Source organism: Mustela nivalis, assembly GCF_964662115.1.
Source record: "Mustela nivalis genome assembly, chromosome: 7".
NCBI classification, from domain to species: domain Eukaryota; kingdom Metazoa; phylum Chordata; class Mammalia; order Carnivora; family Mustelidae; genus Mustela; species Mustela nivalis.
This window is the reverse complement of record NC_139026.1, coordinates 9,816,054-9,836,396: the sequence shown is the minus strand read 5'-3', so window position 1 is coordinate 9,836,396 and position 20,343 is coordinate 9,816,054. Positions and strand designations below refer to the sequence as shown.

Below are 20,343 nucleotides of genomic sequence, written 5' to 3'. Positions count from 1 at the left end.
ACACGTCCTGACCCCCACCTTGCAGCCCCGTGACCTCGAGCCTCAGTTTCCTTCTCTGTAGCATGAGAATGCTGAGGGCGGGACAATGTATGGAAAACACTGGCCATGGAAAGACTGGCTAAAGACAGGTTCTTTTTGTTGGTTCTTAGCCTTAGGGAAGGAGGGGAGGGGCTCAGGGGCAGGAACCGCTGGTCCTGTGTGAGTGGGTAGAGAAGCCCGGGAGAGGGCATCTGCACCCGGGGTCTTCACTCCAGGGAGGTGCTGTCCCTTCAGTTGATTTTGAAGGAGGAGACGCTCAGCCCGTCCAGCACGCTCAGGTAGCTCAGGTGGCTGTGGCCCAGCCTGTTGGGAAAGGTCAGCTGGTGCCCATCTGGCAGCTTCACTTCGAATCCGTCATTCCCAAAGGTCACGGTGATCTGTGGAGGAGGGTGTCAGGGAGGCAGGAGGCCCCAGAAGTGGGCCGGGGCGGCCCGCGGTGGCTCAAAACAGTGCCAACACACGTCTAGGCCAGGGGGCCCTACCCTCTGGGCTCTCCCAGTGACTTCCTCCTCAGGCGCCTTTCCCCTTCGACCTCACCTTGACCTCTGACCCGGGGCTGAAGCACATGTGACCTTCCCGTTGCTCCTCCCCCCAGCTGCCATCCCGCGAGTTGCAGACGATAGTGGAGTCATTGAAGCGTGGGTTGAAATGCAGATTGAGCTGCTCCGACCCCTGGCCCAGATTGATCACAAATCTGCGGGGGAAAAGGGTGACAAGTCAGGATTGGGGAAGAAGGGGGCAGGGGAGCTGGAGGCCAGCCCTGGGGAAAACTGCTTGGGTTGACCGCAAGCTGAAAGGATCACGAGAGAAAGTTGTTCATTGCAGCCCGTGCCTTAAAACAAAAGAGGCGACAACCCGGTCAAACTTAGCATGGGAAGTACTGAGTTCCGTTTGGTGCCCGGATTCAGGCTCTGGACAGGAGGGTCACTGAGAGGGACAGTCTCCGGGATGGGAGATGCCCATCCGGTGGGGGGAAGAACTGCTGTCCTCAGGTATCTGGAGGCCTATTAAGTTTGACCCTAAACATTTTAAACGTTAAATGTGAGCTCCCCGTCATTGCAGGTTCTCGATCAGGGCTTGTGTGAGTTCTTGAAAGCATCACTACAGCCTGACTTAGGCTGTCAAGGTGCTTGAGAGAAGGACATGCTGAGTCACAAAGAAGGTGCCTTCAGAGGGGTGTCTCAGACCCGAGGGCTCACAAATGTCTGTAAACTTGAGGAACCCAAGTAGGAGGAGGGGGTGACCTTGCTCTTGGCTCCTCCCACCTATATTAGGCCGCCCCTCCCCAACCAAAAGTTCGTGGAGATCGGCCCCAAGAAATTCTCTACCGGTTCAGCACACAGGTAGACCCTGATGCTGAGCAGCAACACGGGGAGGGTCACTGAGGCCCCTTCTAATGGAGAGGAGGCAAGTGAGACCCCTTGGCGCCCCCTGGTGGCTGTCTCTGGTGTAACGTGAGAGGCTGGCCCTCTGCCGGTTCAGCGGGGTAAGAGGGTGATGGAGGGGGCGGGCGTGGGGTTTCAATAGATACACCTGACCCCGGGGGGACTGGGCAGAGCTCCAGGGGCTTCTCCACCTGCCCCTTCAACATTTTGGGGGACCATCTTTGGGGAGTTTAGCATATAGCATGAGCTGTGAAATTCTGAGGGTCCCCAAGCAGCCCCAGCCATGAAGGCAGGCCCCTCACAAGAGGGGAGCCAGCGGGGGCATGGGAGGGTGTGAGAATGAGCAAGGATGTAAAAAAGGCCCCTTTGGCCTGAGGTCGCTGTTCTGTGTGCATCTCACAGGGCTGCCCTGCTGGCTGCCACCTTCCAGGCCTGTTGGGGCCTGTGCACAGCTCCCCTGCCCGCTTCTGCCCCACCCCATCCCCCGCTCCCCGCCCCTCCCCTTGCTCACCCATCAGCATCACTGGCAATCTTGCCCTTGATCTTCAGGGTTGTCCCCAACTTCATGTCCATGTTCGTTATCTCAAATTTTCCCTGTGCCGACAGAGAAGCATTCCACAAAAAGCCCATCACCCGCGTGCCCAGAGCCTTTCTGCCGGCGGCGCCCATTCACGAGCATTGTCTCATGGGGCTGCACACTCGAGGACACTGAGCTGGGAAGGGTTCCCCCACCATTAATAGAAGAGATTTGGACTGGGTGCTCTCTGGAGCAGGAGGGAAGAGAGGGCAGAGATGGGATGAGTGGAGACGCGGAAAGAGGGTCGGGAAGGTCTCTGGGCCACAGAGCGCCCCCCCCCCAGAGGCCGATGACAGGGACGACGTCATCCCTGCCACACATGACCCCACCCGTGGCATTCACCACCTGCATCTTTTTTTTCTTTTTTAAGATGGTATTTATTTATTTGACAGAGAGATAGCGAGCACAAGTAGGCAGAGCGACTGGCAGAGGGAGAGGGAGAAGCAGGCTCCCCGCTGTGCAGGGGGACCCTAAATCCCAAGACCCTGGGATCATGACCTGAGCTGAAGGTCACTGCTCAACCGACTGAGCCACCCAGGTGCCCCACACATTCTGCATCTTATTCGTACTGGCTTGAACGGTGTTTCCCAAAAAGTCACGGCCACCTAACACCCAAGGCTGTGACCTATCTGGAGATAGGGTCTTTGGAGATGCAATCAAGTTAAGAATTCCTTAGGGCAGGCCTTAAGCCCAATATGATTGGCATCCTGATAAGCAAAGGGAAAGTGGGTCCAAAGGCACAGACATGCAGAGGAGAAGGCTCCGAGGACAGAGGCAGAGATGGGAGTCATCCGGCCACAGCCAAGGAACACCGGACTCCCTGCAACCACCGGAAGCTGAAAGAGACCAGAAAGGATCCTTGCCTGGAGCCTTCAGGGGAGACCTGACCCTGCCGACCCCTGGATTTCAGACTTCTACCCTCTGAAACTCTGAATCAGTGTGTTACGGCAGCCACGGAACACTAAGACTCCTTCTGATCCTCAGACACCGTCTGTGACCAGTTCCACAAAGGCAGGAAACTGAGGCTCAGAGAGGGAGAGTGACTTGTCTGAAGCCACACAGGCAGCTATGACAGAGAACCAGGGACTGCAAAGAGGATCCACTCAAACTCCTGCACTTCACAGGCTGTGACCTTGGGCCACTTCCTCCCCCAGCCTCAGTTTCTTCATCTTTGGAAAGCTCAGTCGAGAGGCGCCTAGAGGGCTCCGCCGGTTCGCCTGCCTTGGTCTCAGGTCACGATCTATCATTATTACTATTATGGATAAGCAAGGAGTATAGACGGGGAGAGGCAGGTGCGGGCTCCTGCTGCAAGGTGGTGGAAAGAGCAGAAAACATCCCTGCGACAGGGCGTGGAGGCCATCTGTCTGTCCGTCCCACTCGGTCACTATACAGATAGGGAAACCGAGGCCCAGAGTAGGGCAGTGATGCTCTACTCCAGCCCCCCTCCCCACCAAGCCGCTGTGCTCAGGCAGAGATCTGGGAACAGAGGAGGGGAGCAGCCGGGAAGCCGGCATCCTCACCGACATGGTGGCAGCTCCTGGCCGCTGCTCTCAGGGGCTCCTGAAGGCCTGGGCTCGGGATCGCACTTCCTGGCCCAGTTTATATTCTAGAATATTACACATTAACTCTCTCAAGGCCATAAATGGGGACTTTGGTCCCTTCTGCCGGGTGTCTCTCCACGGGCATCTCCCAGTACCCAGAACAAACAGGTGAGATGCTTCTCACCTGGGCGCGCCCAGCCCCACCCAGAGCATCCTCCAGACTTCCCTTCTCCCAGCCTCCTGCCTCCAGCCCCCCGCACCCAGCCTCCAGACCCCCCTGCTCCTAACAGCCCACCCCCTGCCCAGCCCGGCCCCAGCTGGGTGTCAGAGCCAGCACGAATCCCGTGTGAGCTTGGCAAGCCACCCGAGGTCCCCAGCCCTGCTTCCTCATCCTCAAACAGAGAGAGACTTGCTCTGTAAAAAAAACCTTGAAGCTTCTCATTTTCTCTGATGTCAAGATTCATTCCGAGAGCCTTTTGTTTTGTTTTCTCCCCTCACCCTGTGATTTTTCTGATTGTATGAGTAAGTCTTAAAAGCAACCCGTGGTGGATTCAAGGAAAACTCTCGAAGTACCTACATCCAACTGTTAAAAATCAGAGAAGAGGGGGGGCTGGGGTGGGCAGGTACTGGGGGTTTAAATGCTTTGATCTTCGGTGACTTGCGTCACTGACAGGCTCACAAAGGCAGTTCCAGATAGGAAGGGTGAAAAAAGCCAGAAACAAAGCAGGCACTCACAGCCCTCCCACCAGAAGGAAACCTGCTTGCTCTCCGGGTGCCTTTCCCTCCTCCCGCTTTTCTGTGGACTCTGTCGATGCAGTTTTCTGTCCTGCTTCATTGAGTAAACGTTAACGCTCACAAATCTGTATTTCACAACGATCGTGTAATGCCCCTGAACTATTACGCTGTTCACTGGCTAAATTGATTGGACCCATTTCCTTTTGCTGAACACTTAACCTTAATTCTAAATGTTTGCTCTTAAAAGTGCAGCTGCATTAAATCTATTTGCATAGGACGTTTGACTGCATCCTGACCACGAATTTAGGGTGGATTCCTGAAAAAGCAGAATTTTTCTAGAACCCTGGTTTGGAGGGCCCGAGTGGTTTCCATCCGAGCTGGCTGCCGCCGCTCTGGGAAGGGGTGCGGGGAAGCCGGCCCCGCGGGGAGCCCTCGGGTGCCAGGAGCTGACGGGTGGCTTGCTGCCCAGTGCTCACAGAGGACACCACCTCCAGGCCCCTGCCCGCCTCGAGAGGAGGGTGATTTCCTCATCTTAACCACAAGGAAATCAATCCCTTCTCGGCCTTCCTCCCAGGGCTGCGGCAAAGCCCAAGCAAGATAAGGAGTTTCCAAGTGCTCTGTACACAAAAACCCCTAATCAACAGAAACTACACCTTGTAAAGGTGCTATTTTTCTGATTATAGCGTAATTCTAGCTCCCCGAGGAAGGTTTCGATAAGCTCACAAAGTAGAAAGAACTTACACGCTCGCTCACTTGTTTTAGAAAAGTCCTGAAAGAGAGGAGCTCATGCCCACGTTCTTAATCGGACACTCTTCTGTGTGTATGTGTGACATCAGTGAAAGATTTGTTGAAAGAGGGGCGCCTGAGTTTCTCAGTTAGTTGAACGACTGCCTTCGGCTCAGGTCAGGATCCCAGGATTCTGGGATCGAGCCCCAAGTTGGGATCCTTGTTCAGCAGGGAACCTGCTTCTCCCTCGCCCTCTGCCTGTCACTCTACCTGCTTGTACTCTCTCTATCTCTCTCTCTGTGTCAAATAAAAAAATAAATAAATTTTCAAAAAATCTTTTAAAAGGAAGGGGAAAAGTAAGGGAGGGAGGAAAGAAAGAGAAGAAAAGAGAATATCTAAATGTCCAATTCTTGCATCACCAATCTTGTTTTCTTAATAACATCTGCCTTCTGGGGCGCCTGGGTGGCTCAGTCTGTTTAAGCATCTGCCTTTGGCTCAGGTCATGATCTCAGGATCCTAGGATGGAGCCCCGCACCGGGCTCTCTGTTCAGCAGGGAGCCTGCTTCCCCTTCTCTCTCTCACTCTTTCTCAAGAAAATAAATAAAATAAAGCCTTCCTCCTATAGGGTACTCTGTCCAGCAGTTCATCCAGCCCTCATCACAATAAACTCAACACATGTTCAAGGTGATATTTATTTATTTATTTACTTATTTATTTGACAGACAGAGATCACAAGGAGGCAGAGAGGCAGGCAGAGAGAGAGGAGGAAGCAGGCTCCCTGCTGAGCAGAGAGCCCCATGCGGGGCTCGATCCCAGGACCCCGGGATCACGACCTGAGCCGAAGGCAGAGGCTTTAACCACTGAGCCACCCAGGCGCCCCTCAAGGTGATATTTATCATGATCCCATTTTTTGGATGGGGAAGGAAGGTCCCATATAAGGACTGAGTAGCAGAGCTTGCCTTAGCTCCCAGCCCATGGTTCGCGGCCCTCACTTAGCGCAAGGAAGAGTTGCCCTCCAGAAGGATGACCTTGGTGTGACACACGGCCTGGGTCGCGGTGCCCAGAAATCCCTACCTCCCGCCGTTCACACCTTCATATATTGACTCCCCTCAACTGGGGCCGGACCCAGAGACTTTCATGTAACCAGGAGAATACTAGAATAGGGCAAAAGTCACAAGGTGTCACTTCCAAAATTAGGTTCTGAAAAGACTGATTACAAAAAGGAACATTAAAGAGGACTGTCCCCTCTCCGTCTCTCGCCCTCCTCTCCTCTCTCTCTGTGTCCTAACTCCGGGAAACAGACCACATTATGATCAGTCCTACCGACGAGGCCCGTGTGCCACGTGCCAAGGAATCCATGTCCCCAGCCCACTGCCAGTGAAGACCCGAGGCTCGCAGACAGCCCGCCGAGTGAACCTGGCAATGGATTCCACCCCCCTCCGCCCCCTGGCCAACTTAAGCCATGAGGTGGCTGAGGTCGCCAACAGCTTGACCGCAGCCTTGTGAGAGACCCCGCCAAGTCCTGTCTGGATTCCGGAGCACAGAAGCTGTGCAAAATCTGTTTCTGGTTTTATGTATCTACGTTTGGATGAATTTGTTACACGGCGAGGGTAACTAGTACACTTGGCGTAACAATTACTACCAAAAGCTCCGTGGAAGAAATATCCACGAAGGCCCCCACTGAGGAATCTGCAGTCCAGGCATGTCCCTAGACATCCTATCATACTGGTCTTTAAAGACCCAGCTCTTGGTTTTGTGTCCTTAATTGTCCTAATTCCTTCCTTTATGTCCTATTAGCTCTTCCTCTTGACGTTTCGTTTATTTTATTGCTCTTTTTCTCACTTCTCAAGTTGAATGTTCAGTTCATTCATTTTTCATCTCATCTTTATTTATTTATTTATTTATTTATTTTAAAGATTTTATTTATTTATTTATTTGACAGACAGAGATCACAAGGAGGCAGAGAGGCAGGCAGAGAGAGAGGAGGAAGCAGGCTCCCTGCTGAGCAGAGAGCCCCATGCGGGGCTCGATCCCAGGACCCCGGGATGCTAATGTATTTGAAGCTATATATTTCCCTCGCTGCCTCCTTGACCACTTCTCAGAAAATTTTTTTTAAAGATTTTATCTCTTTATTTGAGAGAGAGAGAAAGAATGAGCAGTAGGGGGCGAGCGGAGGGAAAGGGAGAAGCAGGCTCCCCGCCATGGAGGGAGCCCAATGCGGCGCTCGATCCCAGGACCCTGAGATCATGACCTGAGCCAAAGGCAGACGCTTAACCCACTGAGCCACCCAGGCGCCCCACGTCTCAGAAGTTTCAAGATGTTCTGCTCATGATCCCAGTGTTACCTTGAACCGAAGCCAGACCACCAGAATGTGTTCTCAGAACTCAGTACATGCTTAATAACTATTTGGGGACTGACCTACGGAAGAGAGACTCACCACCACCATCATCACTGGGGAACGGTTGGAAAATAAAATATCACAAATCAGAGTTGGCTACATTCACATTTGCTAAGCAAACGAACCATCATAAGGCCATCAAAGGTCACAGTTCCGGGGGTGCTGCTCTAAGAGGCAACACTGAGGATGAACCACAGCAAAGCTGCTCGTGTGGGCACCTCCGGGGTGCCGAGAAGGACATCTCCAAGCTGGCCACACAGGGTCTCCATCCTGGAACACAGGCACCTACGACTTTATTCAAAACACAGCGGACTGGGGGCGCCTGGGTGGCTCAGTGGGTTGAGCCTCTCTCTTCGGCCTAGGTCATGATCTCGGGGTCCTGGGACAGAGCCCCGCATCGGGCTCTCTGCTCAGCAGGGAGCCTGCTTCCTCCTCTCTCTCTGCCTGCTTCTCTGCCTACTTGTGATCTCTGTCTGTCAAATAAATAAATGAAATCTTTTAAATAAATAAAGAGATCAAGCTTCAGCAGGGAGACAAGCTTGAGCACAGGAAACAACCAGAAAACAATTAATTACCCCCCCCACCTCCGGCGGAAGGCTGCAGAAAGTTCCAGACTCCTGGGGCGGAAGGGGTCCTCGGATGTCCTTGAGAGGGCAATATGGAACCAATGGAATCCTGGTTCTGCCACTTGCCAGCTGTGTGACCTCGGGCCCAGTTACTTAACCTCTCAGATCGATCTCTTCCTCTGTAAAATGAGAACAAAAGTGTTAAAAAGATTAACGGAGATAACGCCTGGAGTTTGGTTAATAGTTAACGGATATTATTTGTTTTTAGGACCAGGAGTGCAGTGCCCCCCTTGTGTTGGCTGTGAGGTGGGTAATGTACCCCCTGACACACACCCACACCTGGCAGCTGCGTATGGACCCTCAGTCTCAGACCTCAGGCCTGTGAGAATGTTCTGACAACCCCCTAGGGCCCCGTTATGACTTCTGTGAGTCCAGGGTACTTCGGCCTTCGTGGGCCTCTTCCTGCAGTAACTACGTGTATTTTCATGTACACATACATAAACACACACACCTATTGTCATTTCCACTGCACTCAATGAATGTGTCAGTGTTTCTATATTAACACACCGGAAACCAACTTAACACTGTATGTTACAACCTGACTCTGGATTTCAGCTCAGGTTGTGATCTCAGGGTTGTGAGATCGAGCCCCATGGGGGGCTCTGTGCTGAGCAGGGATCTGCTGGAGATTGTCTCTCCCTCCCCCTCTGCCTGTCTCCCCCCCCCAAAAAAAATTAACGTTATATATTAAACATTTTCTCAGGGATGGGCGAAACAGATGAAGGGGTCAGAAGGTATAAACTTTCAGTTATAAAATAAAGAAGTCACGGGAGGTACACATGGTGACTATGCGTAAGTATACTCTAGCATATTTGAAAGCTGCTAACAGAATAGGTCTGAAAAGTCCTCATCACGAGAAAAAGCCAAGAGAAACAAAACAGGGACACGCGGTGGCGATGGTAGGCGGTGGTCACTTCTCCACAAACACGGATGTCAAATCCTTCTCTTGTGTACCTGGAACTAACACTGTGTGATATGTCAACTATTCCTCAATTAAAAAAATAAAAACACCCAGAACACCCACACTTTTTTCAACCTGAAAGTTCATTTTTTTCCGATTTTATAAGAAATGGAAACCTTCCGGTGAGCCTCCGAAGGCTGCTGGGTTCACAGCACGGGGTCTGCCGTGCCCACGGTGGGAGCCAGTCCCGTGGGGTTCTGGGGACTGCTGCCCACTGGCCTTTTGCTGTTGGGGGACTTTGGTCCTGAGGTCTGTGAGATCCCGGCCTATCTCCTCTCCTGTCCTGCTCCTCCCAAAGAACAAACAGCCCAACGCATCCTTGGTCTTCTTCCTGCTTCTCTTCCGGCTCCTCTCCACCCCAACAGCCTCCTTCAGATGGCAGAGGGAACAGGGCAGAGGGAACAGAAGCCCCGAGCTCTGGGCATCGAATGGGAACCTGTCAAGTGTCACCTACGAGCCGAGGAGCCATGGCGAGTCACTCTGAGCCTCGGCTTCTTCATCTGTGAGACGGAGCTACGAGCGCCTTCTTCACGGGGGGACTGGGAGAATGTTTTTTTTAATTTAATTTAAAAACTTACATGGCATGTGGGGCACATTCCTAGATGCTAAAAAGATAAATAAACTGGTATCTTCCTTCCTTTGGGAGGATTCCTGGAATGGTTCCACCTGTACTGATGACCTCAGAGCCCAGGAGAGTGGACAGAGCAGAAGCTCGGGTGAATCTGGAGCGAGCAGCCCCCACCAGCCACGGACGGTGGGGGGTGTGCACACTCCTTCCCCTGCCCCCTGGGAGGACAGTTCTCCTTGGGAAGCCAGTGTCCATTCTGCCAGAGCCCGGGATCCTGGACAGGAGCATGGGGCATGAGAAGAAAGATGCTGGTGACAGCCAGATGTACCATACACAAATATCGAATCCGTTGGGGGCCCCGTCTCCCAGACAGAGCTGGGGCTCATGATCTATGCTTTGCAATCCCCATGGAGATTAAAACCCTCCTAGCCTCGGTCTTTCTTCAGGTGTGTTAGCCTCAGGCACAGGGAGGCTGGTCTATAGCTGTGTGACCTTGGGCAAGTCACGCAACCTCTCTGGGCTTCAGTTTGTCCATCTGTAAAATGGGAACTGTCACACCTCAGGGGGTCACACCTGACTGGGTAGATATGAATCTTAAAGGAGAATATGCATGAAATGCTAAACACAGTGCTGAGCCAAATTCAGTGTTAGATAAGCATTTGCTGGTATTGAATGTTATCTCTTGGGACGACGACTTGGACGTTAGGGCTGCCAGAGTAGATGTCTAGCCCTGCTGCTCTAGCACCAAACAGCCGCCCATCCGTCCGTCCTTCAAGAGACTTCCACTGGGTTCTTGCCTCATCTGCCTCAGGGATCTTCCTTATTTAACCTGACCCCAGTTTCTGTGGCTCCACTCTGAGCCCCAGCTGCTGGCTAGACCTGGCCGCAGGCCTGGCTCACATCCCTCCAGGACCGCTGAGGTCCCCTGGAGCCCTGGGGTCATCCTCACCTCACCTGGAATTGGGGAGGGACCTCGAAGAAGGAAGGATTTTGGAGAAGTGGTAGGAGGGAATGGGCCACAGTCACTTAGCTGTACCCCCAACCCGTCCTCCACTTTTTCTTTTTTTTTTTTTTAAGATTTAATTTATTCATTTGACACAGAGAGAGAGCACAGGCAGAGGGAGTGGCAGGCAGAGGGAGAAGCAGGTTCCCACTGAGCAAGGAGCCCGACGCATGGCTCAACCCCAGGACCCTGGGATCATGACCTGAGCTGAAGGCAGACGCTTGACCCACTGAGCCACCCAGGCATCCCAGGTCTCGCCGTGTCCTCCACTCTTGCCCCACAACCTTAGCCACCCACTGGGATCTTTATAAATCTAAGTGACAACACCCCAGCCTCCTGCACTAAACCCTCCAGTAGCTTCTTCCGGCATTTAGAACAAAATCCTAACTCCCCTCTTGGCTGATGAGACCTATTTCCACCTTGGAGCCTCATGTGACCTCCCATGTCCCCCCCGGCCAGGCTGACCCTTGAATTCACCAAGCTCATTCCAGCCTCAAGCCTTTGTCCTGGCTGTTGCCTCTACCTAGAACTCTTCCCCAGCTCTTGGATGGAACTTATCATATCCATCTCAGCCCCAAGGTGGGTGGGTGTTGAATTTAAGTTAAAAAAAAAATTGGGGTGCCTGGGTGGCTCAGTTGGTTGGGCGGCTGTCTTGGGCTCAGATCATGATCCTGGAGTCCCAGATCGAGTCCCGCATCAGGCTCCCTGCTCAGTGGGGAGTCTGCTTCTCCCTCTGACCCTCCCCACCTCATGCTCTCTCTCTTTCATTCTCTCTCTCAAATAAATAAAATCTTTAAAAAAGAAAAAAAAAAGGTGGGTGCCTGGATGGTGGATGGGTGGCTGGATGGTGGATTGGCAGCAGAAGCCCTCATCAGAGAGTCCAGAAGTGGGGGAATTTGAAGAAGCTCCATTCTAGGGACGCATGGCCCCATCACTTCCCTCCCTGCCCCCCAACTTATTACCCAGGCCCTTTGGACTAGGAAGGCTCCCTGTCAGGGTAACACCTCCCTATGCCCAGACAGTGCTGGGGAGATTTACAGAGGAGGCCATCATGTGCTGGGTTGTGTTTCATGTAAGTGGCAAGAGGAACATGTCCATAGAGAACGTCTCTCTAGAAATTAAGCAAGTATATCAAACTGTTTCTGTCCTTAGGTGGTCCTGTAGTGCTCTTCCTGGCGGAGGGGAGACCCCAGCCCTGAGTCCCACTGCTCCTCCCGGGGCCACTCCGTCTTCCTGCGGACAATGGTCTGCTTTGATGTCCCTTATCACACAGCTGATGGAGCAGATCTGTGGGGGACAGAAATAGCCCCAAACTGACATTCCCATCCTGCTCCCCACCCCTGTCCTGGCAAACTCAAGGGCAGGACTCTCTCTGCCTCGGGGCAGATGGGCGGTCTTTGTGTGGGTGAGGGAAGGGGAAGGGGCCTTTATCTGCCCTGTTTTAGTAAACAGCAGAGGAAGCCCACTCCCTCCCAAGGCCTCTGGTCCACCTTGAGCTCCGGAAGCCACGAGAAAGACCTCCCTCTTATTGAGTCAACATCCGTCACCATCTTGCATCCCAGAATCAGAGTAGATGCTGCAGGATTCCAGGGGCTGGTGAAGTCCTTGGGGGAAATACCCATTTCAGAGTCTGGCCCTCTCTCTTTAAAGTGGGGATGGAAACTGGGACCCATAATACTTCTATGAGTCAACATCACAATTCAGAGAGCCACCGCCCAGAGCTGTAATGGGCCCCTGTCCAACTCCCAGAGGCCCTGCAGGAGACCAGAGGCCGCTGGCACAAGGCTAGAGAAGAGCAGTGAGGATGGAGACCCCAAGTCCAGAAGAGCTGCGGGGGGTGGGGGGCGTCAGTGGAATGACGTCATCCTCAAATCCTGGCTCCCCCCCCTTACTGCGTGACCTTGGCCAGGCCAGGTGGCCTCAGTTTCCCTGCCAGGAAAGTCATTTTATTATTATTTTTTTAAGATTGCGTTTACTGGGGCGCCTGGGTGGCTTAGTGGGTTAAGCCTCTGCCTTCAGCTCAGGTCATGATCTCAGGGTCCTGAGATCGAGCCCCCCATCCGGCTCTCTGCTCAGCAGGAAGCCTGCTTCACCCTCTCTCTCTGTCTGCCTCTCTGCCTACTTGTGATCTCTCTGTCAAATAAATAAATAAATAGAATCTTAAAAAAAAAAAAAAAAGATTGTATTTATTTATTTGAGAGAGAGAGTGACGGGGGAGGGGCAGGGGGAGAGAGAGAATCTCAAGCAGGGTCTACCCTGAGCCCAGAGCGTTACCCGGGGCTGATCTCCGGACCCTGAGATCAGGACCTGAGCCAAAATCAAGAGTCTGGTGTCTGAGCCCCACTGGCGCCCTTGGAAAGTCGTTTTGGAGATTTCTATTTCCCAGTATTGCCATGGGGCTAAACAGGAGAACACACGTGATGGGCTTCACTATAGAGTCTGGCACGTGGTAGGACCTCCACTACTACGACTCTTCTGTCACCAGTAGCTGACGGCTGGCATTTACCGGGTGGCTCCCACACTCTCCCTCGCCGGCATCATCACATTTACCGTGAGGCACTCTGGGGCCTCCACAGAGCAAGCACTCTGGCTACAATCATCCTCTCATCCCAACCCATGACAGCCCCCACCCTCAGTCTCCCCAGCTGCACGGAGAGGAGTTGGGAGCAATGACTCTCCAGCTCAATGTCCAGGGGTCTCTCTGGGTATTGGTTTCTCCCTCTGCCACTCTGCCCTGCCATGGCCACCCACCTCTCAGCGGCTGGCAGTCCTGAGTGCCCCTCCCCTCAGCAGAATTCTAGAGGCTTCCCAGCCCCTCCTCCCTGGTCTCCCCTCCCTTGGTCACCCTGGGCCCCGCCCCCAGAAACTGATTTGCAAAGAGGATAAGGGACTTCACCCTCAGCTCACTGGAGTCTGTCCATTTCCCTGCAAGCCACGGAGGCAACCCTTTAAGTTTTGGGGGCATCTGGGTGGCTCAGTCAGTCAAACATCTGACTCTTGATCACAGCTCAGGTCTTGATCTTAGGGTCGTGAGTTCAAGTCCTGCTCTGGGCTCCACGCTGGGTGTAGAGCTTACTTTTAAAAAAAGAAAGAAAGAAAGAAAGAAAGAAAGAATAAGTGAAAGAAAAAGAAAGAAAAGAAAAATCAAGGTTTCAACCCCGATTCATTGCAGGTAGGAATGTAAAAGCATGCAGCCATTACGGAAAACAGTTTGACCGTTCCTCAAAAAGCTCAAAGTAGGATTACCACGTGACCCAACAGTTTGACTCCTAGGTAGGGTCAAAAGGGATGGACAAGGACTTGAACAGATCCGTGTACACTCCTGTTTACAGCAACGTCAGTCACAACACACAGAAGATGGAAACAGCCCAGCATCCGTCAGCGGGTAGATGCATAAACAGGACGGGCCATGCTCCCACGATGGAACAATATTCAGCCTTAAAAAGGAACAAGAAGCCAATCCACGCCGCCACGTGGATGAAGTGAAGGAAGGAAGACACGAGAAGCCACACATCGCATGATTCCACTTTGATGAAGTCTCTGTCATAGATAAATCCATAGAGACAGAAAGGGCATAAGCGGGTATGGGGGGGCTGGGGCTGGGGAGTTACTATCTGATGAACACAGAGTTTCTATCTGGAGCGATAAAAAAAGTTTTGGAAATAGATGGGGACGTTGCGCAACATTGTGAATGCGATTACTGCCACTGAGTTATGCACTTAAATAGTTAAAATGGAAATTTTTATGTTATAGGTATTTTGCTATGATTTTTTGTTTGTTTGTTTGAGAGAGTGTGCACGTGCACGAGCCGTGCAGCTAGGGGGGAGGGCGGGTGTGCCCAGCGCTCAGAGGGAAAGAATATTTTTTTAAAATTTTATTTATTTATTTGACAGACAGAGATCACAAGTAGGCAGAGAGGCAAGCAGAGAGAGAGGAAGGGAAGCAGGCTCCCTGCTGAGCAGAGAGCCCGATGGCTGGATCCCAGGACCCTAGGATCATGACCTGAGGAGAAGGCAGAGGCTTTAACCCACTGAGCCACCCAGGCACCCGGAAAGAGAGAATCTTAAGCAGCCTCTACCCCCAGGCTCCATCTCATGACCCCTGAGATCATGACCTAAAATGAAGAGTCAGACACCTAACTGACCGAGCCATCCAGGCATCCCAATTTTGCTACAGTTTTTTAAAATTAACAATGCAATTTACAAAAAAAAAAAAAAAATTGAACTGTACACTTTAAGTGGCTGAGTTTTTTAGTATGTGAATTATACACCCCTAGAGCTATTTTTTTAAGATTTTATTTTTATGTAATGCCTACACCCAATGCAGGGCTTGAACTCATAACCCCGAGATCAAGAGTTGCCCACTCCACCAGCTAAGCCAGATGGGAGCCCCACGACAGAACTATTTTAAAATCAGAGCTTGCCTGGAGTTCATGATGGCAACTTCTTTCAGTTATTTTCCTCCTGAGGCCCTTCCTGGAGTCTGGGGTCCAGCCACAGAGCAGAGCCACTGTGTTTTTAGGAAGCTGTGAAAGGGATCGCCTCTCTCCAGGAGAGAGAAAGCATTTGCCTCCTCCTGGTGGCCACTAAGAGAACAGTCTCAATTAGAAAAAAAAAAAAAAAAAAAAAAAAAAAGTGGGGTGGTGGGGGTAAGCATCTACCTTTGGCTCAGGTCATGATCTCAGGGTCCTGGGACTGAGCCCCACGTAGCTCAGCAGGGAGCCTGCTTCTCCCTCTCCCTCTGCCTGCTGCTCCTCCTGCGTGTGCTCTCTCTCTCTGTGTCAAATAAATAAATGAAATACATATTTTTTTAAGATTTAATTTTATTTAGTTATTTGACAGACAGAGATCACAAATAGGCAGAGAAGCAGGCAGAGAGAGAGGAGGAAGCAGGCTCCTCGCTGAGCAGAGAGCCCGATGTGGGGCTCAATCCCAGAACCCTGGGATCATGATCTGAGCGAAAGGCAGAGGCTTTAATCCACTCAGCCACCCAGGCGCCCCTGAAATATTTTCAAAAGAATAAAGTAAGTTAACAAAAAAATTAGCTTATCAATTGCTAAGCATCTATATTAGAAAAATGAGAATTTATGACATGCACGTGATTTAGAAAATACTTCGTAGAGCTCGAAACGGTTCGACAGGGAAAAAGCAAGTGTTCCTTACGAAAATTCCCAGGGCCACCCAGAGGAGAACACCATTCTCGAGTTTCCTTCCAGAGTGACGCTCCATGCCTCTCAAGTCGGAGCCTGCCATACCTACTGTCCCGTATCTTGGTTTTATTCTCTTAACGATTTGTCTCGGAAATTGTTCCATATCACTAAAACAATTTTCTCTCTCTAGAGGCTGGGTCTACCTTGAGGTCCAGCCATGGGAGGCCGAGTTGAATATGGCTTTAGTTGGAGTGTTAGTGGGTTATTATGATAAAGCTGACAGTCACTGCCAGGAACAGTTAGGTGATGGCTCCCTGCCCCAGCGCAGACAGCCAAAGTCTCCAGAAATTCAGCCGTCACGAATACCATCCCCCCTCTGCTGATCCAGCTGGTGTCCTGACAAAAAGGTGCAGGGAAAGAGGTCCCATCACTCTGTCACCAAGACTATACCCCAGGCACCCGAAGCAGGAAGAATGTGGGAGAACCGAGGTCTGCATAGTACAGACCAGCAGGTGGTCTACGGAAAACACTTCCAGTTCTCAGACAAGCGGTGAACTCCGTTCTGTCACCTAGCGACAAGGGAACTCCGCACAGTCGGGAAGACAGTCAGTCAATGACATGTCGTGATGTGTGACTCTAAATGTACCACACGCTGTTTTCTTCTTTGTTGGGAATCCTGTGCAATCGAATGGACCAGAACGTCTCTGCTGTAGGACCCAAGCCTGTAACTAGCGCAAACAAGTGCCTTTGTGTGTTACGCTGAAGGTTTTCCAGAACGCAGCGCGTGGAGGTGTGTCTTAGCGTAGAAAGCATTTTGTTCTGACCAAACTTTACAGTTCCTGACGAAACCACACACCAAGTTAGGCTTCCCCAAGCCTGAAAATATGAGAAATTTAAGATTTATGTGACATTTCCAATAACAGATTATAAAAAGCAGAATAAAATAAAAAATAAAATACAAAACTTTTTTGATCAAACAGGCTAGATGCCTGACTTTTCTTTTTCATTATAGAAAATGTAATAGGGCGCCTGGGTGGCTCAGTGGGTTAAAGCCCCTGCTTTTGGCTCAGGTCATGATCCCAGGATCCTGGGATCAAGTCCCGCATCAGGCTCTCTGCTTGGCAGGGAGCCTGCTTCCCTTCCTCTCTCTCTGCCTGCCTCTCTGCCTACTTGTGATCTCTGTCAAATAAATAAATAAAATCTTTTAAAAAATGTAACAAAATCACTCGGAGTGCCTTGGTGGCTCAGTAGGTTAAGTGACTGCCTTCAGCTCAGGTCATGATCCCAGGGTCCTGGGATTGAGCCCCACATCAGGCTCCCTGCTCAGTGGGGAGACTGCTTCTCCCTCACCCTCTGCTGCTCTGCCTGCTTGTGTCTCTCACTCTGTCAAATAAATAAATAAAATCTTAAAAAAAAAAAAATTCACTGGTCTCTGAAGAGCATACAGCCCAAATTGTAGGAAAAAAAACTGTTGGGGTGCCTGGGTGGCTCAGTCAGTTGGGTATCTGCCTTCAGCTCAGGTCGTGACCTCGGGGTCCTAAGCGAGCCCCCCCCCTCAGGATCCTTGCCCAGCAGGGAATCTGCTTCTCCCTCTCCTTCTGCCCCTCCCCCTGCTCATGCACGCACTCTCTCTCTCAAATAAATAAATTTTAAAAATGTACTACGGTGGCATGTCAGGTAGTTAGGTAAAAATTTCTTATTGTTCTGATCTTACAAGTATGGTATTCATCAGCTTTTTTAAAGTTTGAAATTCATAGGAATTTATTTTCTCACTCTCCATGAATACCTAATTTTGCATGTGTCAATTCATATTCTTTTGTTTTCATGAGGTCTCCAAAGTCTTATAAGCTTCAGGCTCCATAAAACTTGAGTTCCCCTTGTCCTTATGTAAAGCGCGTTGCTTACACTGGGTACCTGTCAAAAAAAAAAGGACTGAACACCCCCCCTCTTTTTTTCCCTAGTTATAGTCAGATGTTTATTTAAAAATCTGATCCAGGGGTTCCCCGGTGGCTTAGTTGTTATGCGTCTGCCTTCGGCTCAGGTCATGATCCTGGGATTGAGTCCCGCACTGGACTCCCCGCTCATTGGGATGCCTGCTTCTCTCTCTTCCATTCCTCCTGCTTGTGTTCCCTCTCTCACTCTCTGTCAAATAAATAAATAAAATCCTTAAAATAAATAAAGTAAAATAAAAATCTGATAGCCCAATGTAGCATTTTCCACGGTGGAGGAAAGATGCAGAAACCTTCCCAGGCTTCACAATCTCTTGCTTAGTCGCTGTCTTCGTGGGAGCCATTGCTGTTGTTTTAGAAACTTGCTTAGCCTTTTTTGCTTCCTTGGCAGCCCTGATGGCCTCTTTGCTCCTTGAGCCTTCCTAACTTCAGGCTTCTGATTCCTCTGGGCCTTTGTACCAGCAAGAAATGCACCAGGGATGGCCCTTTGGAATTTGATTGCATGGCGGGTTCTTTTCTTTTGAATTTCTTCCAACTGTCCCTTGTTGTGCTTTCTTCTGTAGCGGACTGTCCGGTTTATCTGCCAAGGATTAGATAAACGATCTCAGAGATTTCCTCCAGCTCCAGAATTCTCTCTGTGGGAAATGCGCCCTGCCCCCCTCCTCCCCTCAGTTTGACTCTGCAGAAAGACAAGGAAGTCCTGTCTTGGAGCTTATCCAAGTCTTTCCTGCTGTACTCCGTGTCCTTTTCTGGCAGGGAGACGAAAGTACTGGGATGCAGCGCCCTGGAGGGCGAGGTGAAGACGGATACCTTGAAGGTATAAACTTTGGGGCAAAGGGAAGACAAAAGAGTAGGAACCAAACCCTAAATCTAGGGGATAGAACAGGGTGGGGGGGAGAACTCCCACTATAACAGCACTAGTGACCGTTCAGAGCCTTCTTGCATTTAGCATTTAGTGAGTGCCTACTGTATGCTAGGTGTGGCGCCGTGTTATCTCTAATCCTCCTGGCTGTCCCGACTCAAAGTGGAGTGCCCTGCCCGAAGTCACAAGGAGCTCTGCTCTCTCCTGCCCTGCATGCCCTTCCCTCCAGCCAAGCCATACTTCCACATCCTGTCCCCTTCTCTCGGGGAGGGCATTCCCACTTGTACTTTAGTTCCCTGCTCAAGGGCACCTCCCCTCTCACCCCTCAGTTCGCCACCAGGATTACTGGTTTCCCCGCCATTGCCCCCCCCCCCCCCGGCCCTCCGCAGCCCCTGCCCCTGCAACACTTAGAAGACACCCTAAAGGATGATGACTGTGCAGCCAGCTCACAGCTCCCTGGGGCATCATCTTCCTGGCATCACCCAATTGGAAATTATACTGTTCATTTACAGGTTTGTCGGTTTCGTAGAATGTAAATCCCACCAGGGCACATTATTGAATGGTAAGCACCTGTCCATCCACAATTAGAGAAGAGCCATGTTTGAATATTGCCTTCCGATTGGTGAATTCTTGGGTTGCTTCTTTCCTTCCAGCCAATAGGGTGAGGGTCATAGTGTGGTGTCTGTGGCCACACACCCCGGTAAACCAGCTCTCCCTGCCAGCTGCAAACCGGTGTAGGGGGAAAGCGGGGTTGCTTAGAGCCTTCATTCCCCCACCTTTTCCTCCTCCCTACCAGCTGGGTTGGCATGTACAATTCAGTCCCTGGAAACTGTGCCTTTCGCTTGGTACATCTGAGAACCAAAGCAGGGAAAGGTTGATATTACAATGAGCCGGGGCAGAGGGAGGCCAGGAATCGGGGTCCCATTCTGCTGCAGAGATCATCCGTATGACCTCTGGTCGGACTTTTGAGGATGAGTCCATGTAACGCTAAATGTGCTCATCTCAGATCCGAGGATCCTCCGGTGCTGGGGGCCCGGGGAGCAGGGGGTGGTACAGCTAACTTTGGACCGTGAATTCCTGGGCTACAACAGCAGCAAGTCCGAACTGAATATGAGGTTGTCCAGGAGCCTGTATCCTTCAGCAGCTCCCCAGGAGACATTGACACATAAAGTCACCTTGGAGGAAATCAGCAGTGTAGTCCCAGCGCAACTTCAGAAATCAAACAGAAATTGGTCCCAGCTCCCCACTAACTTGCAGCCTCAGTCGTGATCCTCTTTAACCTCTCTGGGCCTCAGTTCCCTCCTCTGCAAAATGGGGAGATGAATCCCCATCTCAGAGATGTGATATATTTGTAAGAGTCACGGCACACTTGACTTTCAAGTCAAGTCATTGGCACACACAGCCGGTGAGTCGATAACCGGTAGCAGGTTATCTTTGTCACGGAATCAAAGCGAAGACAGTGAAACTGTCACAGGAGAGATACCCACCCATGGTCCAACCCCCCAGGACATGGAAAAGTTCAATGAACAAGTTCATTTCCCCCAAGGGCCTCAACCCTCTCTCTCCCTCTACACACAAGAAATGACCCAGTCCCCTGAGAACACATGTTTACTGTCCCATTATTTCAGGCAATCCAGATTTGCTGGGACAGCTCTCATTGTCAACAACCAATTAGATCCTTTTCTGTAATAGAGGCTTTAGATCTGCGCTGAATTTATCCTTCCTTCCACCTCAAAGGTCAATCTTCTCAATAAGGATAATTCATTAAATGTACGCAGGGAGAAGGGACTAAATGTACTGGGAAATAGGGCTGAATTTTAATAC

At 51.1% G+C, this 20,343-nt stretch overlaps 1 protein-coding gene across 5 annotated transcripts; it reads right to left on the bottom strand.

Annotated features, from left to right (window-relative positions):
• Positions 1 to 112: 112 nt before the first annotated feature.
• On the bottom strand, positions 113 to 4,407 carry LGALS2 (galectin 2). Of its 5 annotated transcripts, none has more exons than XM_082740185.1 (4): positions 4,300 to 4,407; positions 1,936 to 2,018; positions 577 to 733; positions 113 to 416 (listed from the first exon to the last, which is right to left on the bottom strand). In XM_082740185.1, the coding sequence occupies exons 1-4, from the start codon at positions 4,375 to 4,377 to the stop codon at positions 270 to 272; spliced, it is 465 nt and encodes a 154-aa protein (XP_082596311.1). In that variant the 5' UTR covers positions 4,378 to 4,407; the 3' UTR covers positions 113 to 269. The 5 variants fall into 5 exon arrangements, with proteins under 5 accessions (XP_082596311.1, XP_082596314.1, XP_082596315.1 ...); XM_082740188.1 differs by having other exon boundaries at positions 4,278 to 4,396; XM_082740189.1 differs by lacking the exon at positions 4,300 to 4,407 and adding an exon at positions 4,041 to 4,098.
• Between the last annotated feature and the right edge of the window lie 15,936 nt (positions 4,408 to 20,343).

Excerpts from the sequence above, each read along its gene's own strand:
- LGALS2 (XM_082740185.1), bottom strand. The coding sequence starts at position 4,377 with ATGAAGCAGGACAGAAAACTGCATCGACAGAGTCCACAGAAAAGCGGG. Across the intron at positions 2,019-4,299 it reads GGCACCCGGAGAGCAAGCAG|GGAAAATTTGAGATAACGAA; the intron begins GTTTCCTTCTGG and ends CTGTCGGCACAG. Across the intron at positions 417-576 it reads GCCCCGGGTCAGAGGTCAAG|ATCACCGTGACCTTTGGGAA; the intron begins GTGAGGTCGAAG and ends CCTCCTCCACAG.